The sequence below is a fragment of the Cebidichthys violaceus genome, unplaced genomic scaffold (genome assembly GCF_023349555.1).
Source record: "Cebidichthys violaceus isolate CVI_PGR_0920_01 unplaced genomic scaffold, fCebVio1.0.p SCAF_81, whole genome shotgun sequence".
NCBI classification, from domain to species: Eukaryota; Metazoa; Chordata; class Actinopteri; order Perciformes; family Stichaeidae; genus Cebidichthys; species Cebidichthys violaceus.
The window spans coordinates 334020-355226 of NW_027176966.1; the positions used below are offsets into that span (position 1 = coordinate 334020).

Sequence of the window (21207 nt, forward strand, 5' to 3'; positions counted from 1 at the left end):
TAACGAAACAAAATGACGTTAATTTGCCTCAAATGTCATTAACTTCCAACAATGCTGCAGTCAGCATATCGCTCTCCCAAGCGTCTCCAAATCCTAAAACACGCCTATCATTAGTCGAGACAGTAAACCTGCTCTCGTCTGTGAAGAGTGTCGGCTTCCGGTGACGACGTGGCGAGTTCCGATACCGGCGGTCCGGTTGGATGAGTGAACTCCAGCAGCGCGGCGGAAGTTCCCAAGGAACGAAACGTACGCGAAACTCCTGCGATTCTGGACGACACAAGGTGACAAGACAACGGCCTCGTCTGGGCAACACGACCCGCCGGATGGTTTTGTTACACAGAACCATCGGAGAAGGAGTCATTGGAGACTGTTTGGAAAAGGGCAGGTACTTTTATACTATACTTGGCAGGCAATTGGAAGAACTAGCTGCCAATCAAACCTTTGCCAAGTCAGTCGGGAGACGAGTGAAAACGTTGACACAGTCTCCTCTCCATGTCGTCTCGCCCCTTTATTTCTAGGGATTGCAGCCATGTCTTTCCTTAGATCCTGATGTTTTTCCCTCAATGCTCACAGTGTGTGATGCACATTTTCTATTTAAAAAAAAAAAAAAAAAAAAAATGTAGTTTCAAGGCCAAAATAACATCACTCAAGTTTTCTCAGACTTGATAAAGCTCCCTCACAGCCACAGAAGACATTATACAACATGTTTTTACAGGTTGTGTAGTACTCCCACAACAATAAATCGACTTTGACATGTAATCCTGGTGAGGCGCCCCCAAGAGGAAAATCAGGGATAAAGAAGTCAAAGATCAATGTACAGGCAATGGGTCTGTAAAGTATCACCCTTAAAAAAAAAAGGGTCAATTTACCCCCAAAAAGACTATTTTACACTTCCACCCAGTGGTATCCATCCATGCACAGGATCTTAGTGTGCCACCTCCCCAAAATAGAGAGGGTGAATGAATTTTGAGCAGCACAAACTAAAAAGTCAATTCACCTCCGTTTCAAGGGGCAGCACAAATCTCCAAACCGCAGCACATAAAACAGAAACGATCCAGCAAGGCCACTGGAGGTAAATGAGAAAGTTTAGGTTTTTTTTGGGGGGTTCTTTTTGTTACCAACCCTTTAAAATGTTCCTTTCCAGAGCAATAAAACTGGCACGGGTGTTTATTACACTAATTAGCTACAGCAGAGACGCAGCTTGGTTCCACTACTGAAACTATATTCACAGTGAAAAAGAATATAAACAAACAAACCAAAACCTGCAAGGAAATGATTGCAATGCTTTATGCATAACTTAGAAAAATGGTAAGAGCGGATAGCAAGACAGATCGCTCAGTAGCTCCCTTGTTACCGCCAGAAGAGCAGTGTTTATGGGTATTATTAGTGCAGCTAGAACATAAAAAAAAAAAAAAATAGCTGTTGTTTTATGACTTTGGTGTTCACGAAATAATTTACAGCTGAAATAACTGTTTTCTCTCTGACTTCAGATGGATGGAGGATCTAAAAGGTCGATTTAATAAGAAGCTGTGTGTGCTTTACCGTCGGCACATGGTTTTAGATATCCCAGCGTGATTGTCAGGAAGTAAAATGTTCTCTCAACCACTTCAAGCGCTGCACTGTGACGATGTTGGCAGGCTTGCTCGCTCCTTGATCTTGACAACTCGTAAGCTAAAAGACAAACCGGGAAAACTGCAAGGAGTGTGTGTGTGTGTGTGTGTGTGTGTGTGTGTGTCTACTCCTGCAGAAAGACACCCTAAAAAGTTAATATCAGCGGAGTTCAAATTTAAGAAATGGCAGTCCAAAGTCAAAGCATGCGAAAAGGAGCTTAGCAGCGCCGACATTGTTGTCACTCATTCCCAGAATTCACTCGCGTCCGTCGGCTTTGAAGAGCAGCACTTCACACTCTCAGGGAACTAAAGAAATGGGATTAGGGCCCCACATCACAGAGTCGGTGCGGCAGGGAGGACGCTTTGAAGAAATACTTTAGGACATAGACAAGGACACCTCAGTCATATATATATATATATATATATATATATATATATATATACACAGAAGCTCCGCATTCACACAGAAAGGTACTGAGTGTCTTTCTCTGGGTTCACTTCCACTCGTCAATGCAAAGAACGCAGGATGCAGATTAGTCGGGGGGTTTTTTTCCCTACATCCTTACAATGTAACACATTTCTCATGCTTCCTGTTTCTCATGCTGTGGCCCGTCTGTCGTTGCGGAGGGCCGATCGTTGACGTGATTTCGCCATCCTCTCTGACTGAGGTGAGAGAAGAGGCGACCCAGATAGAAGGAGAGTAATTTGCACCGTCCCCCCGAAAGTGAGAGGTGGCGCCCCGCTCTGTCCGACAACGTGACGACGACGCCGCCGATAGATCCGGGGCGGAGGTTCTGGTTCACAGGTAGCGTGGATGTTTATCAGGCGTAGTAGAAACAACGTGACAGAATAGAGGCTTAGCTGTGGCGAGAAGTAACCGAGTACATTTACTCGAGCACTGTAGAGTTTTCTATTTCATGCTACTTTATACTCCATTTCAGGGGGGAATATTACCCCACGTTTCTAAACCGATGCTCCACCTTGACCAGTTACAGCAGTAGAATACTGCTTACACATCAGCAACAAAATAATAATGTCATGTAATAAATTGGGTGGAGTGATGAGCAAAAGTGAGCTGTCTAAGGAGGCAGATTTGGATCTGAATTGTGGTTAACATGACACAGAAACTGTGTCTTCATCTCTTGTTCCTCTCTCCACCAAACTAGGTTACAGTGAGAAGAATCGGATCAGTTAAAAAAAAAACATCTGGTTTCTTACCTAATTTAAACAAAGCAGCAAACGGAGACACGGGGAAGAACTCTGGGCTCCCCTGTCACAATGTGGCTCTGGGGCCCTCTCTCTTTAAATAATGAAATAGTTAGGGCTGTCGCTTTAAAAGCTGGTGATCTGTCTCACAACCCAGGTTTCAGTCATCAGTTTCAAACATCAAATACTAATATCTTTCTTCCCCCTGGTAAAAAGCACACGATAAAAGCTTTCACTGAGAGCAGAGGAGGAGCAGTGAACTCCATGCTCCGACTCATCTTGTTATCAGGCCGCATAGTTTGGTCTTGACTAATACCATGTAAAAGTCTAAACTTTAGAGGTGCTTAAAAAAAGGTGCGTAGGCGTAACCAAAGCATTGGACAAATGAAAAAGTTGACCTGATGATGGATGTTTGAAAGAGGGATCAAAGTTTTGACAATTCTGGGCACCAAGGATGTCCGAATTTCATGGCAATCCATTTATTGAAAGATTACACTTACACCAATAAATGTCAACCTCGCGGTGGCACACAGAGGCAAATTCAGTCTCTAGTTGACAACTGACCGACACCGCCGTCAATGAAGCCATGCCAAAAACCAACGTGAACAAGAAGCCCCTTAACGTGCTCAGACAATCGACAATTACATGACAGTTGGACAAACTCCTCTGCTGATCATGTGACGGGATTGGAAGCTACAGAACAGTAAGCGAGTGGACTTTGTGGTGAGCTTGTTCTGCCAAACTTGTTTCATGCATCTTGCGGTCCGAGTGGTGCAGACGACTAGATTGCACAATTGCAGCGAGGGCAACTGTATATATATATATATAAAAAAAATTGAAAGCACAAATATTGCAGTGCTGAACTTCCTGTTGCTGTGACAACGCTCTATCAGGAACAGTATCTGAATGGCCCTTTTTTAAAAGGTATTTGCTTCATCATTACTGGACTGTGTCTGCGGAGCTGTTGACCCTAGTTGTCTGCAGAATTACAGCCACATTCAGAGCTGGTGCAACACAGAATTATGGTTTGTTATGTCTGCCTTGCTGAGTCGGTGGAGGGGGGGGGGGAGGGGGGGTTTAAAGAAAGACAATATCCTGGTGTTTTTGTTGAGCGAACGCTCTGAACCTCCAGTTGACCTGCAGCTGCCCCCTTCTCTCGCCATAGGGATGAAAACAAAGTTAGTCTTAGGTCCAAGTTCCCAAACACTGGATAATACATCTCCATACCGTCTCAGGAAACGACAGACTGGAGGTTTAACATCAAAAGCGCGAAGGTTAGAAGTGGGTTATTGCCTTTGCAGTTGTTGCTTTAGCTACCATGATCAGCTGGGAGAGCTGTGACAGTGGAAGCCACTGACATATTCTGCTCTTCATGCTGAGATGCCCTTCAGCAAGGCGGTTGGAGTCCGCCGCTCCAAGGTACAAATGTGTTTATCTGTGTGACAAAGATGATCTCAGGGAAAAAAAAAGAAAGAAAAAAAAACTGGATTTCATTTAAAGTAGCTCCAACGAGGTTGTTGAACTACAGCTCCTCTCACCGTGTGGTCCTTCTCTACAGTCGCGCAGATAACATCGGAGACAAAGATGGCGCCGTGATTGCTTTGTTTTTTTGAGGCTCGGTGGGTTTGGTGCCGGAGTGCTGATGCAGCGAGGTGGCCCTGCATAATAAGTCAGGGAGAGAGGGGAGCCACACTCCGGGGACTGTGATTAACTCTCACCTACTCCAAAGAACAGCAAGCCATTACAGAAAAAAAAAAAAAAAAATTCTCAATTTACTTTCCGGGCAAGGCTTTGAAAAGAGAGCCTGTTTCTGGGAGTGGTTCCAACGTAAACCTCCGAATAAATGCAGATGCGCCACTCCCTGCAGGAACTTCGAAAGTAATGCTTGTGTAAATGATGTCTGGAGCAGCGTCTTGTATTCTAACGATTAGCGCTTCGCAACCTACAACTTGATATGCGACTGCTTTAGGTCTGTTTGTGTTCATGTTCTGTCATCCTGCTCTCTCTCTCTCTCTCTCTCTCTCTCTCTCTCTCTCTCTCTCTCTCTCTCTCTCTCTCTCTCTCTCTCTCTCTCTCTCTCTCTCTCTCACACAATCTGTGGTGCGGCTCCTTCTGGGACAAAAGGGACACTTTTCTAATGCAGCCTCTCTGGGGCTCACGCTGATGAATGTACAGTATATTCACATGAAAACCTCGGTTGGTGCAGCTTTAATTACTTGAGACTTTCACAGTACAGTGAAGGCTAATGTAGTGTGTGTAGGTGTGAAGTCTCTGCTTTCGTACAGTTGATCCGAGCTCTATGAATAGACTCTGTGAAGTTCATGTGTTCATGTTCACCGCCTTTCTGACTCATATCAGCACCCATGCTGCACATCCGGGTGTAACGGTCTGGAATTTATGTAAAAAAAAAAAAGAGAAAAAAAAAGGGTTAACGGCCTGAATACTGAGACTTTTGTTTTACTCTTGTCTTTCAAATTATTGTTATTTTGCACAGTCCATAGTGTGTGTGTGTGTGTGTGTGTGTGTGTGTGTGTGTGTGTGTGTGTGTGTGTGTGTGTCGTTGTTGGTTTCGAGCAATCTGACTGACACGCTGCGGTTTTGCATTTTCTGCAGTTTGCCTACCTAACATGACAAGAATGGCAAACCACCCGCACACTTCCTCTCCGAACAGGGTGTGTGTGTGTGTGTGTGTGTGTGTGTGTGTGTGTGTGTGTGTGTGTGTGTGTGTGTGTGTGTGTGTGTGTGTACACATTTAGTAATCTGTGTGCATTTCAGTTACAATTACTAAACCCTTAAGTCAAAAACAATCATATAGCTGTTTGTGTTTCGGCCATTCTCGGATTAAATCCGTCATTGAGACAATAGCTCATTGCTATTGAGTGTTCTAATAGCACAAACCACAAAGTGAGCAGTTTCACAGGAGCAGCCTATTTGCTCAAGGACTCACTGTGCTGACAAACGCTCGTCATGAATAGAGATGGTTGCCATGTTGACTCATGGCAACCAGGGAGTTTGTTCAGCAGTTTATGTCTCAGTTTTGTTGTTTTTTTGGTCATTCTTTGCCGTGTACATTGCTCTGAAAACAAGCTCTACGGCGGCACACACTCATTGTACTAAAGCCATCAAGTGTGAGAGGAAAGGTAGTTTTCGTCAACCGAGATTTGAAGGGAATGCCGACGGCGCTTGATTGCGTCTCGTACCTTGACGCCTCACAGCCGTAATCAGAGCAGCTGAATGCGCTCCCGCTACATGATATGCATTCGGGCTGATTGCAGGTTGTAATGGACGTCTTTGTTTTTCTCCGCAGGGTTTGCAGGTGAAGGCAGATTATGTTCCCCTGCTACAGTCCCTGGCCACGTATGGATGGAGGCTCACCTGTGTGCTGCCAACTCCTGTAATCAAGACCAACAGGTAATGACCCTCATCTGACCACTTAAAAAGGGACATTAAGTAATCGGTGACCTCCGACGGCCCCTGTTGGCCACCAGAAGGAATTGCAACAGCAGCAGCCGCAAGCCTCTGTGCTACTTTTTAAATTATGAGCAAGTAATAAGTATTCAGAACACACAGCCGATCATGGTATTTATTAAACCAATTAGCTGCACCACCGTGTCTCCTATGACCTAAGGGGTGAACACTTATGTACACTTCTACTTTGCATTTTATATTTTTTTTACTAATTTAGAAAATTACGTTATAAAAAAAAAAAGATACATGTAAATAGGATTCTAAAATAATGAAAATTAAATTGAAGATGTGCTCAAATGGAGACATAATAAATAGCCCTATAGCTCAAGGTTGTACTTGCGAAATAAATCTACTTTATAATGTTCCAGCGCTGCTCCCGAATCCTTCAAAAACACACATTATCCCAAAAGTGCATTGAGCTTGAAACGAGACTTTTTTTCCTCAGTTCATAAAAAAAGTTGACATTTGGGAGTTTCGTCAAGATGACAATGAAGTAGCTTTTTTATTAGTAACAGCTCTGTCACTGCCGTGTTTACAAGGAATACACACACACTTTGATTTCTTTTGTTTTTTTTACCGCGAATAAAAATGGAAAATGTCACTTGTGCCATCTTCTAGTTTTGTTGCTGGGAGACGACTCTGAAGTTCACTCAAAAACCTACAAAGTGTTTCTGAAGAAATGTTAAGCCGAGAAAAAAAAAGAGAAAAAAAAAAAGTTAGCGTACTACTTTAAATCCAAAAGACATTATAAAGTTGTAGCAGGCACTACCGACTGTATATGCCTCAGTATTCCAGTGAAAACTGTACAAGTCGTAGCACGCACACCTTATCTGTTAGAGTTATTGTTCGAAGGACTAAGACGGCTTTTAGAAGAAATTGACCTAAATCTGTGCCAATTTGGGCTGAGCTTCGTGCCGAGAAGCAGCTGCGAAAGAGTCAAAAAGCAGCAGCTCTGACGGTTGGTGGAAAACCTCCTCGCTGAAATGCAACGGCTCCTCTGCTGAGCCCGTGCTGACTCATCGCTCACGGCTTCTATATGAGTGCACATCCGCTTATGGTCAAAAAGGCCTCGCACGTTTCTTCAGGCTTCCCTGAGGAGCTTCAACTCAAGACACAAAATTTGTCCTTCGGCATGCTGACGATGTACCGCACCAGTCAGATATGTCGCTGCAGTGTGGTCGAGTCTCTGGAAATCACTCCTACCATAGGTGTTTAAGAAAAAAAAAAAAAAAAAGCCTTCACTGTCTGACAGGGCTGCTCTTTGATTTGAATGTACTATGATGTTTCACACGAGGTTGAAGGCAGCGGTTGCCTTTTGAAGTCTTTAACCAGTCATGTTGCATGCATTAGCGTTTGAATTCTTGAATAATGGACAAAAAGCAATACGTGTTTTCATGCTGGAGTTCAACTGGACGTCTTGTGCTAAAATTTGAAGAAATTCCCTGGATAGGGGAATTTCATATAGCTGACATATAGTTGACATATAGCGTTCACTACAAGGGGACGGACAAATTACCCCAAAAAAAAAACATAATGATTCCGCCCACGGCTGTCGCTGAGGCATAAAGAGGGGAGATAACGTAAACCATATGTATTGTGACCAGAACATTAGTAAAGTGAAGGGAGTGTATTCCCTAAGCACAGCTAGCTGTCAAATTAGTTGCATTGTTCCAGTACAAGATCAACATGTGAAGTATGCTACAAAGTCCACACAGTCAAAAGCAAACAGTGAGTCCAACAGTAAATGTGTCGCGTCAGCAAAAATATTAGCAACATCAACATACAGTAAGCTACAGTGCGCTGCCAGTATGTAACCATTAGTTTGAATTAAAAGATAGGGTCACATTTTATTCATTCAATACACACACATGTACATTGAAAAAGGGTAATGCGTCACTGTAATGGTTCCAGTTTGCTATAATGGACACAAAGTACAGCCAAAAGCAATTTCAGAGTGCCGTGATGGGAGACAAGCCTCAGTCCTTGATGTGTAGAAGAAAAAAAAAAAATGGCCGCTAAAGTTCAGCCACTTTCAAGCCCCTCTGCTGCAGCAAGGAAACGATGTCCAGAAAAGCCGGAGGTGAAACTAAACATACTAAACAATGTTTTACTTTGGAGGATCCCCGCCTGATTTGTCAAACTCAAAATAACGAGGACAGGAAACGGATCCTTTGTTGCCAGTACGGATATATTTTGTCTGTACATACAGGCACGTTAGCATCATTTTAATAAGATGGGCTTGAAAAATGTAAAACTATTCTTCAACACAACGCCGTGTCGTACTGATGAAGTGTACTCGCGGCGTTTCCATCAGTACACCGACCGATTGTTTGCTCGGCCCCCACCTCAGCTGGTCATGTTTACTGCTCTTTCCCAGCATGGCTGATTAATTACCTCTCTATTTTCATGCTTTGTTTCCCCCCCCACTCTCTCTCTCTCTCCTCTCTTTCAAAATGCCACAGCACAACACAACAACATGGCTAATTAATCAGAGTCGGCCTACATACAGTACAAGACGGAGCTCATTTCTCCCCCCCGTCTTGAAAACATTTTGCGCGGCGAAATAATGGTTGATGATCTATTTCAGATTAGCGACACTCATTACACTTGTTTTTGTGCTGTTGACTCCTCCAATTTTGAAAAAGAAAAAAAAAAAAAAAAAAAAAAAACGACAAATTTGCACGCTTTTTGTAGTCTGAGGGTTTCCAGACTGCACTTCATCTGGAGGGGTCGGATAAGTGTCAGTGATCTCAGCCGCGTCTGAAATTAATGCTAACTGGTGCTCAGCGGCTTCTCCACACAACATTAATTCATGTAGTTGTTTCAGAGCATGCGTTCCTGTTTGCCCGCATTCGATTAATGTAGACGGTAATTACGTTTTAGAGCCATTAACTACAGTAAATGTGAATTTCTCAACATAAGCCGCGGAACAAGCGAACATACAACAAGGGAACAACATGGTGCAGACAAATTAGTTCATTATTGCAGGTATCTAAATTTGCTGGAGACTAAATAGTGATCAACATAGATAGTTTAGAGTCTCTTTGGAATAAAAATCCGCATTTTTTTTTTTTGGAGCGCAGCATTTGATTTGTCAGGTGTTTTGTATTTTTCAAGAGGCAGTGTGCAGCAGAGGTGGGCAGTAGACTATTTCCGCCTTAAAGATGAAGCTGCCATCAGGTACATTCACCCAGAAATAGACACAGGTCATTGCTGTTCTATATGGCAAGTTATAACGCTGACAGCCGAGAGAAGGTTCAGTAAAGGCCTGTAATTTTCTAAGCCATCCACTCCTCTCTGGCTTAATGGGCCGGGGCTTTTGCTGGGAACTCCGGTTAGTCTTCAGCTTTGATTCGCCAGGAAGCCGTCCAGCATTCTTGACAGCCTCGAAAATAGCTTACGAATAAATGTTGGGAGGAAGAAGGTAATGGAAAAAAAAAAAAAAAAAAAAAAGAAGTTGTGGTGGGCTTTGGATGGTTTAGATAGTAAGCCTTCTGCTAGAGGAGTCTCAAGTCCATTTGATGTTGAGAAAGGGAAGATTTGTAGGAGGCTTTTAGGGTTCTGCAGCGATCATAAACCTGCCATCTTTCCTCATGTGCAAGGTTGAGCTGCCAGCTTAACTTTAGACAGCACCTAACCTTTGTGTGTGTGTGTGTGTGTGTGTGTGTGTGTGTGTGTGTGTGTGTGTGTGTGTGTGTGTGTGTGTGTGTGTGTCTGTGTGCGCGCACGTGGTATTGAACTTGTGTCAGACAGCGGCGCAGGACAACATATCTGCTTTTTAAGCCCTGTCCAATAATAGCAAGAGATAAATAGAAGGAATAAAGCAAAAACAAACAATGAAACTGTCAAACATGAGTCTGTCACAGGAGATAAAAGCAGAGTGGTAAAAGTAAGCAGGCAGCTAGTTGGAGGGGGAGAGAGAGAGAGAGAGACCCGAAAGGGGCCGTGAGTTGACAAAGACGAGCAGACGGAGGAGTGAGAGTGAGACAAGGAAGCCCACTCAGAAATGAATCTGCATTTCCACGATTAATCTGTCAGCGCGAGCACTTGTACAGATTATCCTCCTCGAGACACAGGAGTGTGTGACTTGTGCACGGGACGCAGGATTATGTTTGGGGGAATTGAGGAAAAGAGAAGTAGCGCATGTTCTGAGAAAAGTTGAAGATGTTCAGGCGGACTTCAAAAAAAAATCTGCAACCTTGCGTGTGAAACATGGGGGGGGGGGGGGGGGGGTGACGATGACTGACGATGGCGGTGAAGAGGTTGGGCCACAACCCTATATCCTTGAACTGTCAGATAAGAGTGTAGAGCTAGAGCAGTGATCAGCAATCATCTGACTATCTTGATGGAAGGTCAGGAGGAGTGTGGACCAATCTGCGTTATCTCGGGATTTTAACGCAAATGAATTATACATATTTATCTTAAGGGTTCTGCTGCAATTTTTCAAGCAAAGAATCTGTCAGTGTTCGTTAATACATGTTGAAAAGCAACTGGGGAAAGTTATCTCCAATCCTTCATCATTTTATGTCTAATCATTTATAAATAAATTCGTGCCAAAAAAAAAAAGGTTTTTAATTTAAGAAATGAGCTTTTTGAATTGCCAACATTTACAGCTGCTCCTCTTCTTCTTCTCTCTCTCTCTCTCTCTCTCTCTCTGTTTCTGTTCTTTCAGTGATGGAAGTCTGTCCACCAAACAGATTGTGTTCCTGCAGAGACCAATCTTGGGCCGAAAGAAGAGGGAATCCAAGGTACACAACCTCACATTCCTCTCTGTGTTTCTTGGCCGCGGTGGTTGTGGAGTCTCCCAGCCAGCCGTTCAGACACCTGCTAACCATCTATCCAGGGCCAACATCACCTTTCGCCACCTTCAAATCCGCAGCTGTTTTTGTTCCAAGTAGCCAAACGCACACAGAGCGCCGAAACATGTGTGAGGCGACTCCTCTCCGTTTGAGATGTCGGGAGTTCCTCAGCAACAGACAAATGTGTTGTTTGGAGAAGCAGGGTTGGCAATGCTTTCTCGGCGACCCCGAAGAGCGGCGATAACCTCTAAAGCTAACCTTTGTCCGCAGTGGAATGAATCCATGTTGGCGCTTTCTGTGACCCGAATTTAAACTGCCATCACAACAACAAATTTAATAGGCCTTAAGACTCAGGGAATTGCTGGCGTTAACAAGATTTTCTTGGCCGTTTCTTTTGCAGTCTATCTCAGTTCTCTTTATCCCTGCAGTGTGTTGAACCCTGCAGAAGTTGTTCAGGTAATTGACGACATATTGCATTAACTTTTTGCCTGTTTGTTTGGTCAGACCGCAGACCTGGAGGCCACCAATTCCTCCCCTCAAAGTGGCCTCAATTTCCTTCTCGGCATCAATGAGACTCATTTGAATTAGCTCGTTATGCCAGTAGAATATTAGATCCGCTGTGATCCATTCTTAATTAAGTCTGTGCGCACTGCTTTGTGCCCAAAAGCATATTTAAAAAGAGTCACAATGCGCTCCACTAACATGCTAATGTAAACTTTGAATGTTTCAGAAATTGATCTTCAAGCCCCGAAGCAAGTCCAACAAGAACTGCATCAAAGACACGGCAAAGAACAAGAAGAAGAAAAGAACAAAGACCGAGAAGGATGCAGACGATCCCAAGATTGTTGACGACAGAGAGAAGGTTGAGAAAGAGGAAGACCAGAGTAGGGATGAGAGGGTGAACGCCGCAGATGTAGAGGCAGCGAGAGAAAGTGAGACATCCAAAGAAAGGGAGGTGAGGTGTGAGGAAGATAGAATGATTGATGATGGGATTGAAATAAGCATTGAAAGGAAAGATGGAGGAGCAGAGACAGAGGACAAAGGAGCAGAACACGGCACAGTGGAAGAGGGAGAAGAAAAGATAGCGCCGGAAGGAGTGGGAACAAAAGAGACCGGAGAGCCTTTAGAAAACGGGGAGGTCCAGGAAGTGACGGAAATCGTCGCGACCGTTGAAGCTCGGAGCGAGACCAAAGAAAAAGAAGGCGAGGGAGTGGCAGAAGCTGTGATCGAAAACGGGGTGGAGACGGACGAGGAGAAAGACGAGGGCCAAGAGATCGCGATCAAGCGCAAGACGGAAGAGCCGGCAGGCGTGGATGTCATCGCCAAGGAGATCACGGCAGATTCACAGGCCACACCGGCTATCGAAAGCCAGGAGAAGGAAGAGTAGCCCCATGTAGTCCAAATCAAGATTTCTTTTCCCCCCACCCTACCTCTCAAAGTCCCCCATCGTAAGAACCGGTTCACGGTTGTTGTTCCGGATCAAAATTAAAAAGGGGCTTCGATCCCCATCGCTGCAGCATTTTACAAACCGACCAACTTTCATTGACAATTCACCCGCAACCTGCCATAGTGTAGCTACAGAGAGATGTCATGTAACGTCAGCCCTAATGCATAATCACACATACTGAATGTATATATCTAAAACAGACTTTCAATGTGGAGACACTGGAGTAACAGGATGAGGATCGACAGGGGGTTAGAAATCTAGAATGGTGCTATATGATCAGATTTGGCGCGTTTTCTTTTCGTTTAAGAAGAAACAGTTTAGAGGCCTGGTCACACCAGCAAAATTAATCTCCTTTCAATGGAATTGCAGAAATAATTGGGTTTGGTTGTCAGGGCGAAGTAAATCTTTTAGTAGGCCATCCTGAAAGTGTTAAAACGCCGAGGTAATGGAGGACGCTATCGTAGCTTAGCTTAGCAGTGTTGCGTCATCCATTTTGAATTCACCTCCTATGTCAGAATATGAACTGCTACACAGAAGAGACAGTTCTGAGACAAGGAGTCAATGCTACAAATATGTCTTAAACTGAAACTAAAAAAAATAAAATTAGCTAGGAGAACTATTAAGAATGCCTAGCGCTAGCTTGTTAGCATTTATAGTTTACCAACTAGCCTTGTGAATAGTCCCTACACCCTAAATGACACTGTGCCACTTTCTGGTGTGACCAGGCCTTTACGGGAGGAACGTTACATGCGTAGAAATAGAGTAGGAGTAGAACAGACACTCCCACTGAAATCGACGTAGCAGGACGGTCAGAGCGGCGGCCATTTTTACGTGGAACGTTGCAAAGCGGGGCTACTTTCAAATAATCGAATGACCACGGCGATCAGCTCCATGTCTGTTCTACTCCTTATCTATTATTATTATTATTATGGTTACATGATTCTCAATGAAAACGTAATTGTACGGGTTAATTACATAAACTGAGAGAGCAGCAGCGACCGTGGATCGGAGAAAGCTCTCTGGTTGCGATTGAGAAACCTAAGTCCTAGTAGTTGTACCCAGATAAAGCACCTGTTACAAGAGGTACTTATATTGAGAGCAGCTCTTTTTCAGTTTGTGAAGCTGAGAAAAAGACAAGTCACCTCCAAAAACAAATCCAAGAGGCAGAATCTTGACAGGTCATCATCCACACAACATGACAATTTAAGGGCAGGCGTCTTTGCGTGATCACAGACCGCATCGCCATTTCCCGTTCTGTGCGCCAGAGTCAGCCGGTTGTGATGCGGAAGGGAACGAGGAGGAGAGCGCTGGTAGAGGTGATGGGAAAGGCGTTTGTTGCGACAGGCAATCCAGAGTAGGGTGAAGAGATAATTGTTTACGCTGAGCTCTAAGCCGTCAAGTGCTTCAAAGAGAGCCGATAATCACTCTTTGGTGTGTGGTGTGCTAAGCTCACCTTGCATACAGAATGTTCCATATTCACAGCCGAGTCAGATAAGGATGTGAAATTCAGCTGAATGTTTGCAGCTCGGGGGGGGGGGGGGGGGGGGCAGAACTCATATTCAGATGCACCTAGTTAGCTTTCACATGCAGGAGGAGTGAGGATTTATTTTTTTTGCGCAAAAGTACAAAAAAATAAATAAAAAATGTCTTAATTACATTTCCAGTCAACGGCCACAAACAAAAGCTGTCATCAGCGCGGGGACACGGTTAAGCTGCGCGGTCAGGGCCGAGCCTCGCTGTTTACAGGGACCCAAAAGAACTGACGATTGAGGGGAGAGAAATTGAGACGTGGAAAGAGAGAGCGAACGAGAAAAGACCGCAGAGAATAAGGGAGTCAAATAAAAGAAATGAATAGGCTCATTTAAAAAGTAACGGCCTGCTTGCGTACGGCATTCCCCCGTTGAGATTCCCGTCATTATTTTACCTCCAGCTCTTTAAGCACCTCTTTCCCCGACATCATTTCTGACAATAACCGAGTCATAATGTGCCGTTTCATGGCACCTTGTAGCTTTCCATTTACAAAAAAAGGGGGGGGGGGGGGGGGGGGGGGGGGGGGGGGTGAAAGGGAGGCAGGAAGGTGGCGACGTTCACGGTGCGGAGCTCTCATTAGCTCACTAATGGGTTTTGTCAGTGGGGTATCTGTCAGGAATCATGCATTTATAATGCGGGTCACTTATTGGGGGATGGACTGAAAAGCAAACCACCTCAACATGTCATGCAAATAGCCTTCAGATTTAACGCTGATGTCATGGGGAATCATGTGCACTGAGGAGGAAGAGTGTGTTCTCAAAATTTTGGAAAAAAGAAATTACACACACACACACACACACACACACACACACACACACACACCTCCTCATACAATATATAATCAGAAAGCCTATTTATTAAGATGTTAGCTTTCGGTTAATCAAGAACGTAAACTACCTGCTGTCCTGCTTCACACAGACTATACTTTGTCATAATTTGTATCTTTTTTTTTCCTTTTATGAGAATAGATGATACTTTGGTCAAGAGAAACGTCTCCTTTTCGGAGAGGTAACTCTTCAATTACACACAAGTGAGATCGATTATGCTGAACAAGTGCTCTCCTTAATGAATCCGCCCGCCGCTGAGATTTTCAATGTAAAATGGCAAGTGATTTTGTGTAGAGTAGAGTATGAAAACTGTGACCAGCTTAGCCTTACTACTATACTGTAAATGCCCCACGATCTGCTTTTTAGAAATGTCCTTTAGAGGCACCAGTGATTTCAGTGTTCTATGTTTGTTATAGTCGAACGGGAAAGATTTGCTACAGGCCGTGTTGGTATTTTTGAAGCTGTTGTTCCCTGTTTTATTACCGGAATTCAGAGTGAGGGGATGAAAGTGTTTGTCTATATGAAGGTAACAGGAGATATTTTGAAGATTGTTTTGCATTTCTTTTCTTATTTTCTTATCATTATTGTGAATGTTCTGTTTTTGAGTCCGGAGAGTTTATTGTGGGCTTTGTGTTGCCTCTGCTGTTTCGCTAAAGCTTGCTAAAGATGTGTTTCTGACCGACGCGTCGAGCTACCTCCCGAGGGCCGTTGTTGGTTTTTAAACCCACAAATCCATTATGCTCCTTGTCCTCTCGCCCTCCACTATGACGGAGTCCAGACCCGTGGGCGGGATCGCTAATGGCTAAAAGGTCAAGGGTCATATTTGAGCCAGAATGGATTCCCCCCACCGCTGTACACAGGCGTTTGAAGGAGCACGTGACAAATGACCACTCTGATAATATTGAATTAAGATATGAAGGCATATCGTATTCTCTGTGGTGTTTTCTTTTCTTTTCTTTTTTTTAATCTTCCTTCTCTCAGCTGCTTTTAGCTTTCGGCTGTTTGAGCTTTAATAAGCACTTATTGTATTCAAGGAATATTTGAAGATCCCTCTTGCGTCAGAGCTGCTGGGGGAACAAATAAGACTCAGCTGTCACTTTCACGCGTTTGTCCGGATGTGACAAATATGAATTATTATGAAAGGCAATACCAAAAGAAAAAAAAGAAAAAGACGCCTTTTGATAGCCAACGAGCTCATTGGGAATATTTTTGACAAAATGTCCCCACTGAATCCTGGTCAACTTATTTCGACAGATTTAATCAATTTCTTAATTTTCCCCGTCGTCGAGATAAACATAACTCATCTACTGTATCTGCTTCATGAATTTGTTTCAGTATTCCTTCTCTTTTTTGTTGTTGTTCCCCCCCCCCCCCCCCCCCCCCCCCCCCCCCCATCTGAAACTGTGACATTTATTCCCCTTTGGCATCCTGTGAAAACGGATCATATTCCACAACATCCAGAAGAGCAGACTTTGGAAACATCAGTTAAACGGCGAGGTGAAGTCATGTGACATGACCGTGTTTTTCGACTCCTCCTACTTGTTGGACTTCCACAAGCAAAGATGGTCGTAACCTTGACTAAAAGTTACGAGCGGCCCTGCGTCCGCCCGTCCTACCTGAGGCCGCGGCCTCCCTGATAAGGGCTGATTGGTGGCAGTGCAGTCTGACCTCTGACATGTGTACACTTCAGGGACTGTGGGTAATTGAGATTTATTTTGGGGTGGGGTTTTTTTTTTTTTTTCCCTGGTAAAAGAAAAACACAGACGACAGGGAGAGAAAAGCGAGGCAGGATCTCACAGTTCATCAGTTAAATGATGCTGAACCATGGAAAGGAGGAGACCTTTGACTAATGTTAGACTTAAATATACATTTGCAGCTCTCTGCCCATTTGTGTAAAAAAAAAAAAGAAAAGAAAAGAAAAAAAAAGATAATATACACTTTCCTGTCTTCTATCGGCATAATCGTCTCTGAGCCTCAATAGTGGCGCTGGTGCAATCGTTCTTGGTGACGCTGTAAAGAAAAATAAAACGCAATGGTTCATTTCCTGTGTGCTACTATGATGTGAAATGACAGAACATGATACAATAGGATGCCGTCTTTGGTTGTTTTTTTTCCCCTTCTTCTTCTGCGTTGTCACTTTAGCTTGCTCACAGCCTCTGGAAAATGTATTCTTAGGTTGTTGTTTTTTTTTTGTCTCTGATGTTTTTTTATCACCTCGGCTGCCATCTTGAATGTTGAGTATCTTTGATCATGTGCTGGTGTCACTTGCATAGCAGTGTTTGCTATCAAGGAAGAAAAAAAAGTACTCTTTATCTTTGCTATCCCGAGTATGTCCACATTCCTATTGTTCATGACATCTGTACAATTTGTATATTATAAAATGATTTATATTTAATGTGTACACGTGTCGTCGCTTCTTTTTGTGTCAGAGGAAATACGGGATCCGTTTGTTGAGGCAGCGGCTAAAGTATCTGAGGTGCACAAAGCTTTTCAGGAATTATAGTTTGGCTCTATTTGACTCATAAACTCATTAATACTGTATCATTTTTTTCCAGTTTGGGGTGGGGGGGGGGGGTTTAGATACCTCCTGCAAGTAAAAAAAGAACTGGGTCCATTTAATATTCTTTATATTGTTGTCCTAATTTGTTCATAATGAGAGAGAGAACTGGAAGATAACTTTATTCACTCAGTAGTATAAATATCCTTGCAGTATTTTCCTCTGCAAGTATGATTTTATATGATATTTGTGCATAAAACTACGGCGCGTAAAGAAGGTTGCCACATAGCAAAGTGACATTCGCACAAGTATATTTATTTAGCATCCGTATGAGGAAGTGACCACAGAGCTGCGACGCTCACAAGACAGAGAGAAAAGGAAGACGGAGCGGATTGGAGCGCTGCAGCTTTACCTGAAACCTTGAGACTCAGCAGACACAGCGGACGGTGCTCGAGCGACCTTTGTGCCATTAACCAACAGAAGAAGTGTTGCGTTCAGGTGTCACACAAGGACAGTCCACGCTGTCCTTGTAGAAAGATCACACTGAAGGAAAAAAAATCTGCAGTCCACTAAACGCAGTGAAGATACCAAAAGAAGCAGAAGAAGAGAACTGTTTTTAAATCCGCTCCATCTGGTTATTACCTTCATGACTGTGGAGACCTTAGAATAGCTCAACGTTATAGTTATTACACCCTCACCCATACAGCACAAAACAGCAATACCATTTATCATGCCCTTACATCAAAACAATGCCATTCTGCCCCAAACCTGTCCCTCATGCGTCAATGTTTCACATAAAAGCCGAGGCCCCGGCAGCCATGATAATAACCCTACAGTGTTTCATGGACAGAGTATATTTACAGTTGAGTCAACACAGCCGGTGTGATCTATAAGTCATGAGCTGGGAGCCCAGGGGAGCTTACGGTCATTAGGACGAGGGCTTTGCCTTCGACTAAAAACCGCCGACCCCTCATCCATTCTGTTCACTACAGGAGGCGTTAATTGCTCTGGAGGCAGATTGGGGACCGCTGGCGAGCCGCTAAGCTGGTCAGAAACACTCTGAGGCTGCGGTTTGGACATTAGACGTGTGACCCGGGGCGTTACATCCTTTGAGGTTCCTCGCCATGTAGACCCAGAGGTAACGCTACGCAACAAAACAAAAAAAAACTTGCTGAGGTTGCAGCATGTTTTTGAATAATAAAGTTCCTCTTGAGAGTTGGATAAATGTTGTTTTTCGTGATTGTGGTAGAAGATGTCATTACAGCATTCAGGCCAGATTTGATGTTGATTCAATGCAGGGTTTTTTTTTTTTGGGGGGGGGGGGGGCCTTTGTGCCCAGAGGGCCTCTGTGGGTCACTGAGAGGTGAAGCTATACGGCGGTTCCAGGTGTTCCAACGCTGAATTGATTGATCCAGAATTCATTACAGCCATGAAATCAATCTAAAATGCTTGTGTTAGATGTGTCATAAAAAGTTTTGTTTTTGGTTTTTTTTCCTGGTGAGATGTAGGTTCAAGTTCCCCTTGACGCTGCACTGCCATCTAGTGGCTCTCCAAGGCCTTGTGTGCAAAATACAGTGGACTAGTGAAACACGCACGCGCACATTAGGATAAATAGTGCATAAATAAACTGCCACCACTTATTGAATCAACAGTAGAATAAAACATCGGCAAAGAAAACAACACAGAGCTCTTTAAACAATATCAACTCCACGGCCGCCGCCGCAGCCATACACACACATTACATCAGAGGAGAGCCTGCACAGCTTCAGCTCACCGTGTAGTGCAGAAACACTCAGTGCTTCGTTTCAATGCTACGCAGTAGATGTGACCGTCCTCCTCTGTGCGCTGTAGTTGCAACATGGGTGTGTTGTTGTACTCACCTGTCTGAACGGCATTCTGGGAGTCCTGCGCACCGCAAAGTCCTCCACGATCTGCTCCAGCTGAAGTCTTCAGCTCGTTCGTTCTTCATCCATAACCAGTCCATTTATCTTCTCTTTGTCCCAGGACAACCAGTCCATTTATCTTCTCTTTGTCCCAGGACAACCAGTCCATTTATCTTCTCTTTGTCCCAGGACAACCAGTCCATTTATCTTCTTTGTCCCAGTATAACCAGTCCATTTATCTTTTCTTTGTCCCAGTATAACCAGTCCATTTATCTTCTCTTTGTCCCAGTATAACCAGTCCATTTAACGTCTCTTTGTCCCAGTATAACCAGTCCATTTATCTTCTCTTTGTCCCAGGACAACCAGTCCATTTATCTTCTTTGTCCCAGTATAACCAGTCCATTTATCTTTTCTTTGTCCCAGTATAACCAGTCCATTTAACGTCTCTTTGTCCTAGTATAACCAGTCCATTTAACGTCTCTTTGTCCTAGTATAACCAGTCCATTTAACTTCTCTTTGTCCCAGTATAACCAGTCCATTTAACTTCTCTTTGTCCCAGTATAACCAGTCCATGTATCTTCTCTTTGTCCCAGTATAACCAGTCCATTTATCTTCTCTTTGTCCCAGTATAACCAGTCCATTTATCTTCTCTTTGTCCCAGTATAACCAGTCCATTTATCTTCTCTTTGTCCCAGTATAACCAGTCCATTTATCTTCTCTTTGTCCCAGTATAACCAGTCCATTTAACTTCTCTTTGTCCCAGTATAACCAGTCCATTTATCTTCTCTTTGTCCCAGTATAACCAGTCCATTTAACGTCTCTTTGTCCCAGTATAACCAGTCCATTTATCTTCTCTTTGTCCCAGTATAACCAGTCCATTTATCTTCTCTTTGTCCCAGTATAACCAGTCCATCTAACTTCTCTTTGTCCCAGTATAACCAGTCCACTTAACGTCTCTTTGTCCCAGTATAACCAGTCCATTTAACGTCTCTTTGTCCCAGTATAACCAGTCCATTTAACGTCTCTTTGTCCCAGTATAACCAGTCCATTTAACTTCTCTTTGTCCCAGTATAACCAGTCCATTTAACGTCTCTTTGTCCCAGTATAACCAGTCCATTCAGCCTCTCTGTCCTTGAGTGGGTGCAGGCAGCAGAAAGAAGGTGAACGTTCCTCTGTAAAGTCAGCAGGAGGCTTCACCACAAGCATGTTAGCATTTAGCATGTTAGCCACACCCAGCATGCACCTGTGTCCAGGTGTGTTTGATTTGGGTCACTTAGCCTGCTGGCCAGGTGGGGAATTAAACCAGGGATTAAAACCTATGTACATTTTACAATAACATTAACACTGACCCATAATGACTTAATACTTTATCATATTACTTTGTAGTCTCATACAGTTAATCATGACTACGTCATGTGACTTTGTGTTGTATAGGCCTGCCTACTCTGGATGTGACTTGAAAGTAGGCTACAATACTTATAAATAATAGTTAAGTAAAAGTCACAAGTAAGGTGTGAAAGATGGGGGCATCTAACAGACAGGGACGGCCTAATGACGAAACATTGTTGAGCTGCATTATGGGAAATGTAGGATCCAGGATTTTTTTTAAGCTTGGCCCATCCTGAAAGTAAGGATATCTGTTTCGATTTTTCACCAATTTTGTTTCGATCACTTGTCCCGCCAACTGTATAGAAAGGGAATACCTCCTAACGTAGAATAATTTATTATTTATTGAAAACCATCTTATTCCTATCTGACTATATCATATATTTGATGTATCATCTTATTCCAACCCTCCATTTAGACCCCTGACTCCATGTTTAAGTGTTTTTTCGTGCATACATTCTAGATTATTTCATAACTCATTTTCTTAAAATTTCAGCCAGACATTTTGGTGACCACAGTGAGTCAGTGACGTTTGTTGCACAGACAAAATAGGT

The 21207-nt window shown here is 43.6% G+C and overlaps 1 protein-coding gene across 1 annotated transcript in view; it reads left to right on the forward strand.

The window, feature by feature from the left end:
* The window catches only part of LOC137866350 (raftlin), a 95418-nt gene extending 78130 nt beyond the window's left edge, over nucleotides 1-17288 (forward strand). Inside the window, exons 8-10 of the mRNA XM_068702173.1 lie at nucleotides 6124-6227; nucleotides 10957-11032; nucleotides 11814-17288. Of these exons, the coding sequence (XP_068558274.1) occupies nucleotides 6124-6227; nucleotides 10957-11032; nucleotides 11814-12470 (837 nt within the window). The 3' untranslated portion in view covers nucleotides 12471-17288. The remainder of the gene's footprint in view (nucleotides 1-6123; nucleotides 6228-10956; nucleotides 11033-11813) is intronic.
* Nucleotides 17289-21207: the final 3919 nt, after the last annotated feature.